Source organism: Prunus mume, linkage group LG5 (genome assembly GCF_029339155.1).
Source record: "Prunus mume cultivar Tortuosa linkage group LG5, ASM2933915v1, whole genome shotgun sequence".
In the NCBI taxonomy this organism is placed as follows: domain Eukaryota; kingdom Viridiplantae; phylum Streptophyta; class Magnoliopsida; order Rosales; family Rosaceae; genus Prunus; species Prunus mume.
Genome location: NC_142702.1, coordinates 26,883,960 through 26,901,672, shown reverse-complemented (window position 1 = coordinate 26,901,672; position 17,713 = coordinate 26,883,960). Strand labels below are relative to the sequence as shown.

Below are 17,713 nucleotides of genomic sequence, written 5' to 3'. Positions count from 1 at the left end.
TTGTAAAAATTGAGAATGTAGGGACTAACATGTCATGGTCATGCATTACCAAGTGACCATGTGGAGATAATGATACAAGTAGATGAAGAAAGTAGAGAGACTGCTCTTCTTTTTTAAGAGTGTTTATAGTTTTGTTTTTTGTTTTTTTGTTTTTAATCTGATTCCCTTTTTCTACTATGATTATCAGTATTTTACCTCTCCTTTATTGCAATGGTAGCGTTGTTCTTCTTGACAATATAGCTGAATTGTAATTTCGTTATGTGTAGGGTAACTCATTGGTTAAAAATAGAGTAACTCATTGGGTTCGCCTTTTCTTGCAAAATATGAAAGTTTTTAATCTCTCTCTCTCTCTCTCTCTCTCTCCCTAAATACATACAGCTCGTTTGAAGAAATATGACTATAATGAGCACCAATACTAAATATCAAATACTCTTGTTTGTTTATGTTGCTGCCCCCATCATCAAGATGCTGTTTCAAACTATTAACAAAGAAAAAAAAATGATGGATCAGAATTAGAAAGGAAAAAAATAGAGAGAGAACTAAATAAATAATTTTAATTAAAAAAAATGAAGTGGGATACCTCACCTCTGTTACTTTGTAAGAAGGACATGCTAATCTTTTTCTCAACAACAAAGAAACGATATAATTCTGTAAGTCGCTCCGGGAACAATGAAGTAAGCTCTTGTTCCACTTCATGCATTATCTATAAAAAAAAAAAAAAATGTCAAGATACTTTCTATCTAAGATATTTGTATTAAAAAGAATTTAAAATAAAGTAATTAGTGTGATGTGCGTACCAAAGATTTTTGATTGGTCTTGGCCAAATTTTTACGGATATGATCCACTATGTTTTTCGAATAAGTAAGCTCTTTTGATAACCATCTTCCCACTGATATGTTTCGTGATAAACGGACTCAAAAGCTATGGCATATTTGGAGTTTTGAATGGTTGTTTCGATGTTCCTTTTCCCGTAAGATGGGATGTGATTCTCCGTGTAATTTGCATAGTCAGTCTCCCAATTCTCCACACACATAAGTTCGATTAAGGCTTCATGCGGAAAATAATATCTCTCATCACATGTCATGAGCAGGGGATGATGCCACAAATCCGCCAAAGTCACACTATAAATAAAATACAAATTTATAAATAATCCATTAAAAATACAGCAATAAAAGGAAAAACAAGCCAACGAAAAAAACAGTTAAATTATTTCCTTACCCTTGGATTTGAGCCATCTCATAAAAGTGTTCCAACTCCTTTTTCCTATCATCCTTACCAAGGATTCTTTCAAGGACAAATTTGCATTGGTGCTAACACAATCTTCCCCTGGTTTGAACATGATTTTGAAAACTACGCTGCACTTGATTATTAACGATAGTTAAGTGCTCAAGATCCAAATTGCACCGGTCAAAGTACCTCTCCAATTCAGCAAATATGTGAATAATATTCCTATAAAATGGGTACATGTTAACAATGTTAGAAATATATATAAGAAAAAAAGAAGGTAAAATTGTATCTAAGAGGGAAAGAAAAAAAAAATACAATAAAGCACCCTACGCCAACCATTCAGACTAGGAAACTAAATCTAATTACAAAAAGGTATTTATGTGTTTAGGAGAAGATCACAGCTGCAGTAGATTTGAATTTTAAACTTCCTTTATATTAACCCGAATAAAAGTTTTGGCAGGAATTAGATCCTAATGGGTCAGGTATGAAGGATATGAAATGGGTATGGGAACGAGTACATGGAATTTTTCAAGTATGGTCTATAGGAAGGTGCGGGAATGATATTTTAATCCCTAATCTGAACCCAATGTATAATTTATTTTTCATATAAATATATCATTAAGATGTGTGATGGTGGTGCTACCTCTATAATGATGATCATGTATTGAACATGTATTATTATTTTTTAAATAGCTTATATTATTAGTTAATAAAAATTGAATTGGTACATATTTTGTGCTCATAGTGCTTTTTTCTCATTCAACAAAATAGCTTTTTATTTTATTTTCGTGATGAGGCGAGTGATGAAGGTGAGTATGGGGAATCCTCAATTTAAATATTGGGGGTATGAAGGCGGGGATGAGGGAAAATACTTAACAGGGATGGGGATGTGAATTGTATACCCACCCCCGATTCGATCCATTGCCATATATATTTAAACTATAAGCCAAAAAAACAAACGTGAGATTTTTAGATATACTTACCGAATAATGCGGTGATAATTATCCACAATATAATTGTCATTCCACACTTGGCGATGACTCTGTAAATACTCAGATAATGACTGCATATCCCTTCGTTCTATATCTGGCTTACGTATCCCTTCATTCCTTATTTCTCACTATTAGGGTTTTGAACTTAGTCTTAGGGTTTTGAGTGGAGTACTATTTATGATGTGTAAACTGTTGGCGAGTCCTTGTTTAGTTAGGTTTTTGGTTCCTTACTAAGTTAGAATTTTGGTTCCTTACTATGTTAGGATTTTAGTTACTTACCTATTAATTTAGTCCTATTGTAATTGAGATTTATTTTTCTATATTAGTTTAGATTTATTTCCTATTGTATTTAAGGTTAACACATCTTTGAATTTATTTCTTATTAGGGTTAACACATTATATTTATATAAAAGAAGAAGACCAATATTGGTTTATCCCATTGCATATTGGGGGCAATCAAGTGAATTGGATTCACCTCTTTCGTAACACTACATTAGTTAGCTCACAAATTTGTATGTAAAACACAAAAATACAATTGTAATTACATCGAGCCGAGATGCTGTATTCGAATCTCCCTTCCTCGATGCATCCAAGCCAAAGTCCTTTATCAATTGTGCTAGAGATTAGAGACATACAACACCAATGAGCATCACGAACCATAACTGGGCCAATCATATTGGGAGGTGGTGTAGAAAGCAGCCAGGCTGGCTCATTTTTGGGTCAACGAAATGAAGACTAATTGAGGAAGCTTTAGAGTTGAAGTAGTTTCTGGGACGTGCTTGCCTTGCACATATTTGCTGTACTTGTAACGTTGGAAAGTCCTTTTCTTCTTCCTAACATTCCGATTCCTTCACTTGCCAATTCCCATGGTATTATTGTTTAAGCACTTAAATTAAAATGCACTCAAAAGGAGTGGCCTACCAAAACCTCCAAATGTTCCCCAACTGACAGTTCTACCCTCCAACCAAAACACCTACATGATATCATGGTCATGCATTACTAAGTGAATCCTTTCAAGGTTGGTTTGGTCTATTCACTCGAACACAAAAAAAATAGTGCAATATTCTACTTAAGGCAATCATGGTTGCTGTTCAAATTAATTAACTAGGGATATGGTAGGTCCAACAAACTCTGGCTAGCATAAACAGGGGAACTTGGAAAAAGCCTTGAATTGAAATTGAGTACGTTCAAAACAAGAAACATTCAGCTTCTCCTCCTTCCTCTGCTTTTGCTTTTGCTGTAGGTTTCTGATACATAAAGATATCAGGATTAAGGAGACTAAGGCAAGCAGATATGGACTGTTCTATTTGTACTTCAATGCCGGCTATATTGAGGCCTCCAAGGAATACGATATGCTTGACATGCTACGAGGGAGCCCGTAGCGTTATCTCCTTCATAAACAAGCTTGAAAGTGCTCAAGGATCAGCTGAGAAGAAAGCAAATTTGTGTAAGGCAAGCCTCTGGTTTCAACTTTCATCGTCTTTCTTCGTTTTAATTGCTTGGATTTTACAGACTTTGAATTTCAATGCTTCATCATTCTCTTAATTTCATAATTACTAGGAAGCACTTTTACATTAAGCCATCATACAAAACTTAACACATCATCACATTCTTTGTTGGAGGAGTCCTTCGCTTCAACAACTCTCATTTCATCGTTGAAGAGTATTTTACTTTCGAATGGGCAAATTTTTCCGGCGCAGAATAATTTCATTTTGGGTCTCTATTGGGCACCTATATATCTGGACCCAGCAAATTGCTTTCTGGGCCTTATTGATCCAGATCTCTTATGGGCCTTTCTTTCTCAAATTGTTTCTCGGCCTAATTGTTTTGCTCACATCTCCGGGTACCCTAGAATGAGGGGGTCATTAATAGCCATCCGTCCGACCTAGTACAGAGTTATAATTGGGCTGTTGGATTGAACCCCCTCATTGTGATCCCTCAACATAATCCTATCTTAGTTTTTCCAAAGCTTATAGACAAAAAGAAAAATGTTGCTACAAAATTCTATATAGTATCGTTTTGTGACGTGTTGCTAATTTCTGTTTCTGCTGCAGACTCTGGAGAATGTGTCAAAATGGGTGCATGATAGGAAGGATGCATCAGAGGAACTCAATGAGAAGATTAAATTCCTAAGTGGATTTGTTGTTGCATTTAGAGATCAAATTCACACAGACATTCAACTCCACCCTGGTGATAATGGGCCTCCAATACCTGCACATAGAGCCTTATTGGTGACTCTCTCTCTCTCTCTAGTAATGTTGTCTTTACTTAGTTATTTGATTAATTAATAATTATATATGCATGAGGGAGGAACCATTAATCATTTACATTAATGTAATTTACTGTAGGCAATACGATCGGAAATCTTCAACAACATGCTAGACTCAGACGGGTGCAAAGCTCCACCAAACGACGCCGTAACATTGATAGAGTTGAACCATGAAGAGCTTGAATCTCTCTTGGAGTTCCTGTACAATGGGGACTTGCATGAAGAAAAGATGAACAAGCATGTCTACTCCTTGTTCCTTGCAGCAGATAAATACGGAATCTCATACCTACAGAAGCTTTGTGAGCGCCATATGCTCCAGTCTCTGAGCACAGCCAATGCTCTTGATGTTTTAGAGGTTGCAGATGTTTGTTCCTGCCTGACTTTGAAGGAGAATGCCTTGGACTTCATTGTCAAAAACATGCACGACATAGTTTTCTCAGCTAAGTATGATGCATTTGCTCTTAAGAATCCTCATCTATGTGTACAGATTTCAAGGGCATCATTGATGGATGCCAAAAGAAATTCAGTTTCTTAGCTAGTAAGGGAATTATTTATATGATGTTGTAATTAGACAAAATTTGCAAAACTACCACACAATCAATTGTTAAAAAGTGCTTATGGTTATAAAAGTACTTGGAATCACTTAGATTTCTAATAAAAAAATTCAATCTTCTTCTAATATAAAATGCTTATGAACCGACGAGTTTTTACAAAATCACTCCCATACAAACCCTAAATAACTACCGATTAAGCAGAGCCCATGTATTAAGACAACCCAAAGCATACATCAACCTATATATAACACCAATAAGCTCCATTAAAAGAAAACAGAAGCCCACACAGAAACCCCCCCAAAATCAACCTAATCCAAAGTACGAACCCTCACCCTTCTACCCAAAACCGCGAGGAGCCAGGCAGAGGAGCCAAAATTTTCTATACCGATTTTATTATTGTTATAGCTTTTTGCATGCAGGTTTTAAGGACGACACAAAAAAATCAGCACCAACACCATTCACTTATCGGCATGGTTTATAGAGTAGTTTCTTTCACATCCAAATTAATTACTAAGATGCATTAAGAACATCCAAATTAATTATAATATCTCCGAAATGATTGATCTAGTTAATTATTACTAGGATTATTTACAAATTTTTATTTTCGGAGCAGGGTAGTGGTGGGGCTGACATAAACCAACAGCAGTACACAACCCTTCCCTATGCAGCGAAATGTCCTTGATCGCCATCATTCCATCAAAGACATGATTGAAATTCTAATTCTTTGACCACCCTTAAATGTCTAGTCTTGTCATGTCTTAAGAACCACTAGTGTAATTAAGATGAGCTAACTAGCTATATATGATGGATCAAGTACTCGTAACTAAGTTGTTTAAAGCTTGATTAATTCCTTGATGATCAACATAATTCATTTCATGCCAACCTAGCTAGCTATATAGCAGAGCCACATCAAGAAAGGAAAGGAGAGGATTTTTTTTTAATCCAAGAGGAAGTGGAAAATGATCTTCATCATCACAAAGATATATAAATTGCTAGCTCTAGCTATATAGCAACCGAATCTTGATTACTCGTGTTCGTTGTTTTCACTCCAGTTTTTAATAGCCACTGCCACTGCTTGCTTCACTGCATGAGCATCAATGCTTTCACCTTCTTCCTCATTCTACATTAAACCAAAAATTATCTCATCATTAGCTGCTATCTAGAGAGAGAGAGAGAGAGAGAGAGGAAATGAAATGCCTTACTTCTCCTCCAACTGCCTGCAACCGGAAACTGTCTGCACAGGAAACCCTAGCTTCAAGCACATTAAGACCCAAGTCTTCGAAAGCTTCCAGTACAGAGACAAGCAAACCTGGGCAGCTCTTTTCAGAAAATACATTTATCAGAAACCCCTTTTCTAGGGTTTCCACTGTAACCTGCTGAAAATTTAAGGACATACAAATTGTGACAAATTAGGCAATTAATTCATATATACAACTAAATGGAAATTAATTAAATATTCATACATTAAGTTTTAGATATGATGTGAAGAAGGTGGAATTTGTAGTACCACAGGCAATGGAGTTTGGTCACTTGATGATGAACTAGTTTGCGCATTTGCAATATCTTCATTCAGTCTTTCCACCTTTTGTTTTAGCTCTTCAATGTACTTTGATGCGTCTACTATGATTGAGGTTTTGTTTAGCTGTCACACATGCACAAACCAAAAATTATGACAAACGGAAAGTTATATATATATATATATATATATATAAATTCTCCTATGCGGACGATATATTCATAGATTTAGATAATTAAAGAAGTATTGCCATGTAAGAACTTTTATGGTCAATATAGATTCCAAATATTCTCTCTCTTTTCTCATGTATAAATTTACGAAATTACTCAAATATATATAGATTAATTTCCTCATCAGTTTGAAAATCAAGAAAACATAATGAGATAATTCAGAAATTACGGATTAAATTAACAAATTACAGAAATAAGTTGGTTTCATATTATAAATATTAAGAAATTCTTCATCTGTATTTGAAATCAGGAGTGCAGAAAATGAGATATTTTGAGGAGGTAAGGTCACACACACACACACCAAAAAAAAGAAGAGGAAACCAATTGCATGTATTTTGTGTTATGAGGAAAAGAAACAATAAATTATACAAAAGAACAAAATAATAGGAAACAATTTTGGGTTGGTATAAAGCATATATACAGAAAGCAACTTTAAGCCAATGGAATAAAGGAAAGGCCTGAGAAATGAATGCAGCAGGGGAATTACAGCATGAGAATTAGTAATAGAACGAAGAAGCTGCAGCTTCTCATAAAGTGCTGCCCTCTTGTGCTCCCTAGAAACCATGGAAACGGATATCGGATTCGATCTTCTCAACCTCTCTCCCTCCCTTATCTTATAAACTTCTGATTTCTCAGCCTTCTCTTTTTGCCCTCTCTCTCTCTTCCTTACAAACTCTCTGAAAAGCTCTGATGAAAGCCTTTTATAAGAGGGCGAGGAGCTCTCAAATCTATATGATCACCTGTTTGCTTCCCAGCACATGACTGCCTCAGTTTTTTCACAAAATAATATTGTATAACAGATAATAGATTCTGCCTGTAATTACTGACATGCCCTTCTCACGGTACAATATTGTTTGGTTTTTAGCAATATTATGACGTAGCAGCAAGGGTTAAACATTCCTCGTAATCCTTGGGATTATTGCACATAATTAATCATTTGTATCATTCATAATCAGCTTCTAAACAAAGTTTGCTTAATTTTTTGTTGGATATATCATTTATGTGGAGACCATACAAATTCCCAATCAAACAAATGATTCCAAAAAATGTGGAATTAGCATAAACCAATGTTAGATTACATATACAGTAAGACATTATGTATTTTGTACTGCGTACCCCTCTATGCTTTTCTTCCTGTTTACAATGGCGTCCGCACGGTATATATATGTATTTCATTTTTAGATAAAATAAATTATATTACAATCTCGTTATCATTTTCAAAAAGTTTCCTTAGAATTAAAGCTGATAAGATCACATAGTTAATGAAATACATTTGCCAGCCACTGTCTTGAAGAAATTATTTATAGGAGCTATAGGTACCTTTTCAACTTAAAGCCGTTGTGTGAAATATCGTTGATGATCATATCTAATTAATGATGATTAAGGATCATATTCCTCAAGTTTACTAAATCAAAACTAGCTATATATATACTTATTATTGATGTGTATAAAAAAAAAAGTAATAGGGATATTAAGAGTCAGTTTCACTTGCATGTTTTTGGCTGTCTGCGCAAGTTGATATGCAGAATTAAGGCCACTCGATATTAAGCTAGAAAACATTATAAGTATCGAATATGTTTAGAGAGAGAGAGAGAGAGAGAGAGAGAGAGAGAGTTTGTGTGTTTCATTCTGAATATTCATTCATTATTATTTCATATGTTTTGATTATGAAGGGGGTAGAATGGGAAAAAAAGAAGTGAATGGGCGGGAGGGAATTGGAAATGGAATCATAAGGTACCAGAGAGAGCAGCTCGTGATGGAGATAGAGGGATCGAGGTGGGAGTGGCAACTGTGGATTTGTGGAAGAAGCCAACCATGGAGCCATCGAAACAAGTGAAAGAGAGAAGAAGGAAGCAACAAATTACTTTAGCTATTAGGATGGATGGATGGACTGGAGAGAATGCCTCCAAACACTCCTCACGGGGGCCTTTTTCCTTCTCCCTCTTTCCCCCCTCCTCTAGCCGTTGCCCTTTTTGTCCTCTTCCTCTCTCTCTTCCTCTCTCTCTACACGTGCCATTTCAACCTTCTTCATCTCTAGACTCCATCTCCATAATATATTTAATTTCTTGGAAACTCAAATTAATAATATCTACCATGCATGCAACAATAATTTAAAGTAAATTATTCCTGTGCATGAGGACAGTAGCTTTCCATCCTTTTCTAACTTCTAACTAGCTATATATATATGTGTGTGTGTATTAAACTTATTTACTTGATTGTAAGACTATACATGTATATGTGTATATGCAGTGCAGGAGAGTTTGCAGGAGCTAGTACTTGTTGATTCCAGCATTGTCTCCATTGGACACAGACAAATCACGTACCAACTCTATTCACATGTGTGCCCATTAATCATTACAACCAAACAATACTCTCCATACACATACCCTGCTCCCAACTTGTCTCTTGCCCTCCATAAAAATAAATAATTATATATATATATAAAGTAATATTTCTTGCACTTCCTAGCCATATATACAGTTTCAATTTCTAGAGTGTACGTTTTAAATTATTAGCTTGCTAGCCGAGCTAGGAACCTCACCCCAACTTAATTATTATTTTTATTAATCATGTGTGTTTTGCTTTTGTATTAAATAGACACTACAACAATTTAGTTAAACCACATCTCAAAATAAACAAAAGTACACTTTAAAACCGTCGTGTTTTAAAAGATGACGATTTTACAAAACTATCGTGGTATATCATCTTATGCACTACTAAAATGGAGTTGCATTAGGTTGATTTTTAAAACATGGTGTTTGTCAATTAACAAGCGTCGTCTTTTAAAACACGCTAAAAAAAATGCTGATTAAGTGATGTGATTTTTTCTTGAATATATAAATTGTTGTGATGAGGTTAATAATTTTTTTTTTTGTCTCCATGAAATTATGTCGACAACTTGTAATATATATGCTGGAAGGCATATATATATGTGAATCAAAAATACTGATCACTTGAACAGTTTGTCCTATGAGCGTGACCCGATGCTTATCGATATGATAATACTCGGGAAAAGTAGGAAAAAACAAATTAACAGATAAGCAGTTTGTCTTGATACCTTTGAAACCTATTAGCTATAACATTTCTTCATCAAAATGAAGTGACTGCTTTCATTTTATTTCTTCAGTGCTGTCCAATTCTTCCTCACCAGGTTTGGTAAGCCTTTTTTCTTTCACCAGCCATTACTATTTTTTTAATAACCATCTTCTAAATGAAGTTGATTTTTCAAAAAGCACTTTGAAAATAGACGCAAGATATCGTGAGGTGCATGGAACTCTATATGATATGATTGACAGTGGATTAATTCATAATTAAATATAATTTTACATATAAAGAAAGAGAGTTTAATTACGTCGGCTTTGCGCTGAATAATATATGGTACTCTCTCTCTAGGGCTTGTTAGTTGCCAAAAAGTTGGAGGTTGATGGAGAGAAGATTCTTTTAGGATTTGATTGTTCTCATTCACATGTTTCATGGTGAATGGAATGCAATGCTTTTGGTTTATAAACCCGACTAAGACTTAGACAAACACGCTTCTATTTTATTTCTTAATTAATTAACATATATATGTACATGCTAAACTCTGTTGTAATTGTGAAATCATAGCTATGGACTTCTTAATATGAGTGCTTCTATGTTAACCCTCCCGTCCTATTTCCCCACCCACCATGTAAATTTGAAAAAATACAATCCTAAAGTTCTCTCCGACTCAAAAAGAAGGCATTTGATAGAACAATCACATAACTTGATCAAAAAGCTGTAGTTGAAGCAATGGCCAATGAAGAGGTGCTTTAGAAATTGAGCAATCTGCTACAAAAAAGGGAAGGCATAAAGAGAAACTGGCCAAAATGGTGGGTGGGGAAATAGGGCATGGATAGAAATAACAACACTCCTTAATATTTATAATTCAGAATCTCATTAAAAGTTGATGTGAGTTAATTATGGCACATTACTGACCTGTACGCGTTTTGGTGTCTATATTGTATATATCCAAATCATCATGTGATGAAACAATTCAAAATGAAAAAAACAAAATTAACAACAAAGAATTGGAACCCATTTAATTAGGGCACAATCATGCAGTAAAAGTATTACTTTATTCAGAAATGTTTCTCGTGACATTCCATATTATTAAAAATAAAAAAACAGAATAAAAATCTCATATAATGACAAGCCATACCTCAATCACCACATAGAGCCATCGTTTTACAATGCTTGACACCGATCTGTGCTCCTCCATAAGGCTCCAAAATTTCGTAATTCATTCGAAATAAATAAAAAAAACCCAATAAATATTTACTATCATCCATACATTTACTTTTTTTTCTTCGTATAAACAAATTATCCTTAGTATAGTAGTATATAGGATTCTTGTGACTTGTTAGCAAAACTCACGTGAGTTGCACTTCGGGAAAGTACATTCACATGCAAATGTGACAATGGAAACAAAATTCAATCGAAGTATAAAGTTGAGTGATAAGTGCCTCTGTTGTTCATGGAGAGAGAGAGAGAGAGTTCTTCTTTGCAATTGTAGAATCTACATGCAATGCAAGGGATAATATATATATATATATATATATATATATATATATAAATAACAATACCCAAAAAGTTTGGTTGGATATATATCATATATGAATACATCAATATGACACGAGACTTGTACCTCAAGTTGTTAAGAGCAGTTATCTTTATAAAGTCCGAGGTGGTGTGTTGGAATTAAGGTTTTCATTGTGCATATGCATCCCCCACACTGAAGAATAAATGTTCACTGTCCAAACGTCGTCATTCTAGAATTCTAGCTTACATCTAATGCCTACAAATATTGCTTTGCTGTAAATAAGCTTGATGTGTGCAGAGAGAGCGCCCATGCAAACAAACCAAGCCTTAGACCTCATACAGCTATATTGCCTTGTCCTCTTTCATCCCAAAACAAATTATCTTCTGCCAAATATATTGAAAATGATATCACCATGTATTGTTTTCTTCTCTAACACCCACGTTCTCAGAAATTAAAATTCAAAACATCATCACCTGATTAATTAGCTTCAATAATATGAAATTAATTTCATATAAACAAAAGGGCTTGTTGGTTGGTCACTGGTCAATCGGTCTATTGACTCCATTCTCTGGTAGGCCACAGAACAAAAATTGTACGACAGTCCAAGATATGAATCGAATGTAAATATATTCACACTTTGTTGAAGCATTTGGCTATCTACACTTTGAAAAAAAAAATTAAAAATTACTGTAATTAATTTTGGAGGTGACGCGAAATCTGTACCCATCATCTTGGAGGTGACCTAAGTAGAAGACAAACAATCGTCTATATTTAGCACATCATTGTTGTGCATGGCATTCAATCACAGAGGTACTACTTCGAGTTGAGCAATTCTACCCCACTGATCTTGACAATAAATAAATAAATAAAATAATAAATAATAATAATATAATATGCAAAAACTTGAGGTCACGGGGTTGGTTGTAGGTATCGAACATGACATAATTGCAATTACAATGATGAGAAAAGAAAATAATTTTGTGAAAGTTGTATAATGTGTGTCTTGTTCATCACATGTAACGAAACCAGCAAAGATCCTCCCAGCGATGGCAGGAAATATATATCTTAAGAGCTGCTAAGCCCACCATGTATGATGTATACGTGACTATGTACAATACAAGCAAGAGACATCTCAGAAGGGTGTTTTCAACTGTTGCTGTCTTTTTGTGTTGGCGTTGCAACTTTTCTTAAGCAAGCCCCACAAGATAGGAGAAACTTTTGAGATTTTGCAATAATGGAAATTGGATTGGAGGAGAAGCAAGCAAGAGTAAAAAGCTTATGCCAACCTTCCTCCACCGAGCACTTTAAGCTCCCGGATTCATGACTTCTCCCATTCATTGTAAGTAAACATGCCATAACGTAAACTGAAACCCTTTTAGCCAACTTCTAGATGGATATGCCAGCAAACTCCAAAGAAGATTTATTGAGAAAAGACTGGTGTATTCTTTCCTGCTTTTATTCTAGTGTTAAGAACATAAAGGTAAAAGTTTTGCTGTTGCTTTAACACATATAATACAAGGCACATAATCTTCAAAGAGGCGCATATGAATGATTGAATACTCGATGATTTGTAACGAGTTCCTTCAGTGAATGTACAGTTCGGATAAAATGAGTTCCATCGCATATAAAACTTGGGAAAAAAAGGTAGGGATAGCAGGAATGATGACTTAACCAAGATCGCTTTTTTCGGAATCAATAACAGAAACCAAGCTTATTCCACCGGCTCAGGACATAAAGCAAAACTCATCTCACCATATCAATCATGCCTGACTTTGGAACAGAATTTTCACCGGGTTTTTTTTTTCTGCAAAGGTTGGATGCTTCCATCTGAATCCTTCTGCACATCATTGAGGATTTTGGATTTTGTATCAAATGATTTATATTGGTGGATGGTGTTCAATGGTTGAGCAGTCCCAGGGTCCTTAACATGAACTCAATTCTGCTACTCGACCCTGTACAGAGCACCTTGAGTACATCTGCCTGTGCCCAATAAACTCTTTGTGGTCAAAGAAGCCTATATCCACCATAACCAATCGCACAATGAAATCAACATTCTATTATACATCAGCATGGATTATTTTGGAATATGTTCAGGAGCCCACAACTCCAAAAATGCCCAAGCAGTACAGCCCTCATGGTCAGTTGTCAACCCCAACACCAATCATTGGACCATTCAACAGAAATTTTATGGGTTTTACATCTGTAGTCTGTATGTACCCTGGACGCTCTGCTCCCAAGCCTGAAAGAGGAGCTGAGCAGGTGGAAAAAATCAATAGATGTACATGGCACCTCAATTTCATCATCGAAAGATTCATTTGCTCTTTGTTGCTGCAGCTTTTCTCTATCTTGATCACAAAAATTTTGTTCCGCTACTTGAACAGTATACCTGAAATATTGGACATATTTATCAAATTAGTGTTTTCGTGTGAGCTTATCCAGGAATCCCCATATTTTCAACCAAATTCACATCTTGCAATACATAACTCAAATCTGGAACGTAACCCATGGACTTAAGCTTCACTCTCAGCTCTTCTAACTTTGCATATATCTCATGCTTTTCTGGATGTTGTTGATCCCCTGCATAAAATTTGTGGATTCTACCTTTCACAGAAATCCAACTACAACCTGGCTCCTTTTTCACACCTCGGTCTTTCATCACATCTCTCAAACTATTTCCATCTTTATAACTCCCTGTCCTGATATAAGTGTTGGATAGAAGAACATAGGTAGCTGAGTATTCTGGCCTAACTGAAAGGATCTTCTCAGCTACAATCTCCCCCAACTCAACATTTTCATGTACTCTACATGCTCCCAACAAAGTCTGCCAAACCATTTCATTGGGCTCAATTGGCATCCTTTTTATGAACTCCACTGCATCATTAAGACGGCCCACACGACCTAAGAGATCAACAATACAAGCATAATGTTCCATCTTTGGCACCACACCATACAATTTTTCCATTACATGAAAATGATAGAGACCTTCTTCTACCATACCACAGTGGCTGCATGCAAATAGAACACACAATAAGGTAACATCATTGGTCTTCACACCCATCTGCTCCATTCTCTTAAAGAGTTCAAGGGCATCCTCCACAAGCCCATGTTGAGCATATCCTGATATAATAGCAGTCCACGAAATTGTATCTGGTTCAGAAATCCTCTCAAAGACCTCTTGTGCCTCAGCTATATTACCACATTTGGCATACATATCGATTAGGGCACTTTCGATACACTTTTCAGTGTCCAAGCCAACCTTGCAAAGGAGGCCATGGACTTGTTGACCATACTCAAGTAAACAAAGGCTGGCACATGCAACAAGCACACTAGAAAGAGTAAACTGATTTGGCGTAAAGCCTTCTTCCCTCAATTTTGAGAAGATTGTCAGTGCATCCTCCCATTCAGAACCTTGAGAATAAGCAGTCACCAGTGTTGTCCAAGACACTAAATCTCTCTCTTCTATCCTGTCAAAGACCTTCTGTACGTCTTCCAGCAACCCACATTTGGCATATGCATCAGCAATTGCATTGGAGACACTTGTAACCTTCATTTCTATCCCTGACTTTAAAACCATCCCGTGAATTTGCTTTCCAAATTGCAAACATTTTAACTCTGCTATTGCATTGAACACACTGCAGTAAGTGTAAATGTCTGGTTGTATATTTTTCAGGCACATTTTCACAAAGAGCTCCATCGCTTCTTGGCTGTGACCACATTGTGAATAGCCAGAAATCAATGCATTCCATGGTGGATTGACTCCACAGCTAGTGAAATTCAAGTCAAAAACAGATCTTGCATCAGACAAAGACTTGCATTTGGAGTACATATCAATGAGAGCGGTTCCCACTAGAACACTAGACTCCATTCCCAATTCAGAAGCATAACTGTGAACCACTTTGCTCTTGTTAACATCACCTAACTTCCCGACTGCTTTTGAGACACTGATGAGTGTATACATATTTGGTGTAATTCCTCCTTTCGTCATTCTTAGAAAATGATCAAATGCTTCAAAATGAAGACCATTTGATGTCAACCCTGAAATCATTGCATTCCAGGAGACTTTATTATGTTCTGTCATAGTATTAAACATCTTCAATGAATCCTCAACCTTTCCGAACTTTGCATACATGTTAAGGAGAGATGTACTTACAAAAGTATCAGATGCAAAGCCTCTTACAAAAACCTGGGCATGCACCATTTTGCCCAATACAATACAATCTAAACCAATGCATGTCTGGACAATTGCGGAATATGCGAACTTGTCTGGTAAAATTCCACTGTTCACCATCTCGGAAAAGAACTTAAATCCATCGAGAAAGAAGCCGCTTTCAGTCGACCCAACAATCATGACTGTCCAAGAGAATACGTTCCTACATGACATTTCGTCAAACACTCGACGAGCTGTGCCAAAATCCGAGCATTTCGAATAGGCATGAGCTAGGTGATTTAACACTACTAGCAAGTTTCGGTCCGAAAGCTCAGATTTTAACACAAACCCATGAACAGCCTTTGCTTGTTTTACAGACCCCATGTCCTCACAACCATGTAGGATATCAATTAAGGGTTCAATTTGAGACTTTGGCTGAGTTTCATTAATACCAATTGAACAGGGAAATTTGCTTCCATATGTTCCATTTGGTTTCTGAGTAGTTGGAGATGATAGAGTTAAAGTTGAATTTTGAGTCTGCGATAGATAAATTTGATAACTTTTATTACTATATGATTAACGAACATGAAGTTGACAAAGACAAAAGAGACCAAAACAAGCACAGAAGAGAAACAACACAAACGGAGAGAGAGAGAAAGAAAGATGGTGTTGCTTACTTTGTTTTTGGAAGTTGATGTGGGCAGAACCAGAGAATGAGCAGGTTGAGGAAAGCCCAGTTTGACGGTGAGACTCATAGCCCAGTGAGAGTAGCGCAGTTGATGAGGTGTTTTTTTTTTTTTGGTCGAAAACGCAGTTGATGAGGTTCATATGCAGTAGAATCTCATGCTTTGAAGCTTCTTTTCCTAAATATCGGAACTAGTCCCCAGTCGAAAAGGCGACTATTTTGGTAAATAGATAAAAATAAAAATAATATAATCTTAAACCGGACGGCTATACTATTAAAATATTCGAATATATTTAAACTGGATAGCCGCTCGGCTATACTTTGAAAATGTATTAGACTATTTTAACAGTATAGCCGTTCGGCTATATTATTAAAATATTGGACTAGGAGTATAGCCGCGCGGCTATAATCTCCAAAAGTATCTAAGTCAATGGGATCAATGAAAGTATAAGATTCCTCCATTGTTCACAACCATGCCATTACTACTCTTAGCCAAGATGACGAGTTTTCGTTTAGGAAGAGCTTCCCAAAGCTAATATTATGGTCTTTGATTCTACTTTTCATGATGGGGATCATAGCTGGTGGTTTTATTCTAGGTGCAGTCCACAATGCATATCTCCTCATTGTGGTTGTGATCCTTCTTGGTGCTGTTAAATTGATGATAAACTTGATATCATCACCCAACGACAAGCTCCATTATTTTTCTTTCAATTCCCTTTATGATAAACTAGTTTTGCTGCAGGCTTGAGGGCCTTAGTTACCTCTCTGCTTAGGCTAATGCAGTCAACAACAATGGAATGTTCTCTCTCTAAGGTCTAAAGCTGGAGCAAACACAAAGAGGCATGGGGCTCATTTAGTAATCATCACTGATGACTGCTGAGTGTTAAACTTGAACAGTAGGGCCTGTGTAATTTCCCAGGCGCATATAGAGATTATCTGGTTCTGTCTCAGCAAGCCATGCATACTCCTTTTCTTTACCGTCATCTATCTTAATTCCGTTCAATGTAGCTACAGTGTTTAGCAGACAACTATAATCATCAGTTTTCATATTTTTTTCTCTTTTCTTTTATTTTCATGCGAATAAGTTCACTAAGGAAAGAAAACTCTAACTAGAAACCAAAGCTACTTACCAATTACCAAAGGCAGTATACGGGTAATCGCGGATATTTTTAAAATTTAAAAAAAAAATACCTCCGACAAAAGTTCGTCGACACAATAAATTTCCTGAATTAAATATTCTTTTTGTATAGCCGCGCGGCTATACTATTTATATTAAAGAAAGATAAGCCCAGCTCCTAGGCGCCGCGTCTTAAAACAGTAAAGCCGGGCGGCTATACTATTTTTACAAAAATTAGGCAAAACGAGTATAGTCACGGGCCTACTATTTCTTAAAAAATTCAAAAAATCTAGTATAGCGGTCGGCTATACGATTTTTATATATAGCCCATTGCCTATGCACCACGTGTCAGCACGTAAAGCCGTACGGCTATACCATTTTTTAAACAAAATTAAAATAAGGAAATAAATGGAGT

General features: G+C 36.0%; 3 protein-coding genes across 5 annotated transcripts; 1 reads left to right on the top strand and 2 right to left on the bottom strand.

The window, feature by feature from the left end:
- The first annotated feature begins 3,346 nt into the window (after positions 1-3,346).
- LOC103332860 (BTB/POZ domain-containing protein) lies at positions 3,347-5,120 on the top strand. The gene is made up of 3 exons (XM_008235624.2): positions 3,347-3,671; positions 4,274-4,450; positions 4,568-5,120. The coding sequence occupies exons 1-3, from the start codon at positions 3,513-3,515 to the stop codon at positions 5,021-5,023; spliced, it is 792 nt and encodes a 263-aa protein (XP_008233846.1). The 5' UTR covers positions 3,347-3,512; the 3' UTR covers positions 5,024-5,120.
- A 742-nt stretch (positions 5,121-5,862) lies between these two features.
- LOC103332859 (transcription factor bHLH61-like) lies at positions 5,863-7,540 on the bottom strand. Of its 2 annotated transcripts, none has more exons than XM_008235623.3 (4): positions 7,276-7,540; positions 6,550-6,684; positions 6,245-6,415; positions 5,863-6,162 (listed from the first exon to the last, which is right to left on the bottom strand). In XM_008235623.3, exons 1-4 carry the CDS (start codon positions 7,351-7,353, stop codon positions 6,067-6,069), a joined length of 480 nt encoding a protein of 159 aa, XP_008233845.1. In that variant the 5' UTR covers positions 7,354-7,540; the 3' UTR covers positions 5,863-6,066. The 2 variants fall into 2 exon arrangements, with proteins under 2 accessions (XP_008233845.1, XP_008233844.1); XM_008235622.2 differs by having other exon boundaries at positions 6,245-6,418; positions 7,276-7,534.
- A 5,284-nt stretch (positions 7,541-12,824) lies between these two features.
- Positions 12,825-16,355, bottom strand: LOC103333064 (pentatricopeptide repeat-containing protein At2g33680-like). 2 transcript variants are annotated; one of them, XM_089052935.1, is made up of 3 exons: positions 16,174-16,355; positions 13,834-16,033; positions 12,825-13,735 (listed from the first exon to the last, which is right to left on the bottom strand). In XM_089052935.1, the coding sequence occupies exons 1-3, from the start codon at positions 16,249-16,251 to the stop codon at positions 13,719-13,721; spliced, it is 2,295 nt and encodes a 764-aa protein (XP_088909061.1). In that variant the 5' UTR covers positions 16,252-16,355; the 3' UTR covers positions 12,825-13,718. The 2 variants fall into 2 exon arrangements, with proteins under 2 accessions (XP_088909061.1, XP_088909060.1); XM_089052934.1 differs by having other exon boundaries at positions 12,825-16,033.
- Positions 16,356-17,713: the final 1,358 nt, after the last annotated feature.

What these genes read in the sequence shown, in the direction of transcription:
- LOC103332860 (XM_008235624.2), top strand. Translation starts at nt 3,513, where the DNA reads ATGGACTGTTCTATTTGTACTTCAATGCCGGCTATATTGAGGCCTCCA. An exon ending in AGAAAGCAAATTTGTGTAAG is followed by an intron (nt 3,672 to 4,273) that starts GCAAGCCTCTGG and finishes TTTCTGCTGCAG; the next exon opens with ACTCTGGAGAATGTGTCAAA. An exon ending in CTGCACATAGAGCCTTATTG is followed by an intron (nt 4,451 to 4,567) that starts GTGACTCTCTCT and finishes AATTTACTGTAG; the next exon opens with GCAATACGATCGGAAATCTT.
- LOC103332859 (XM_008235622.2), bottom strand. Translation starts at nt 7,353, where the DNA reads ATGGTTTCTAGGGAGCACAAGAGGGCAGCACTTTATGAGAAGCTGCAG. An exon ending in CTATTACTAATTCTCATGCT is followed by an intron (nt 6,685 to 7,275) that starts GTAATTCCCCTG and finishes CATGTGTGACAG; the next exon opens with CTAAACAAAACCTCAATCAT. An exon ending in TGCAGGCAGTTGGAGGAGAA is followed by an intron (nt 6,163 to 6,244) that starts GTAAGGCATTTC and finishes GGTTTAATGTAG; the next exon opens with AATGAGGAAGAAGGTGAAAG.
- LOC103333064 (XM_089052934.1), bottom strand. Translation starts at nt 16,251, where the DNA reads ATGAGTCTCACCGTCAAACTGGGCTTTCCTCAACCTGCTCATTCTCTG. An exon ending in CATCAACTTCCAAAAACAAA is followed by an intron (nt 16,034 to 16,173) that starts GTAAGCAACACC and finishes TATCTATCGCAG; the next exon opens with ACTCAAAATTCAACTTTAAC.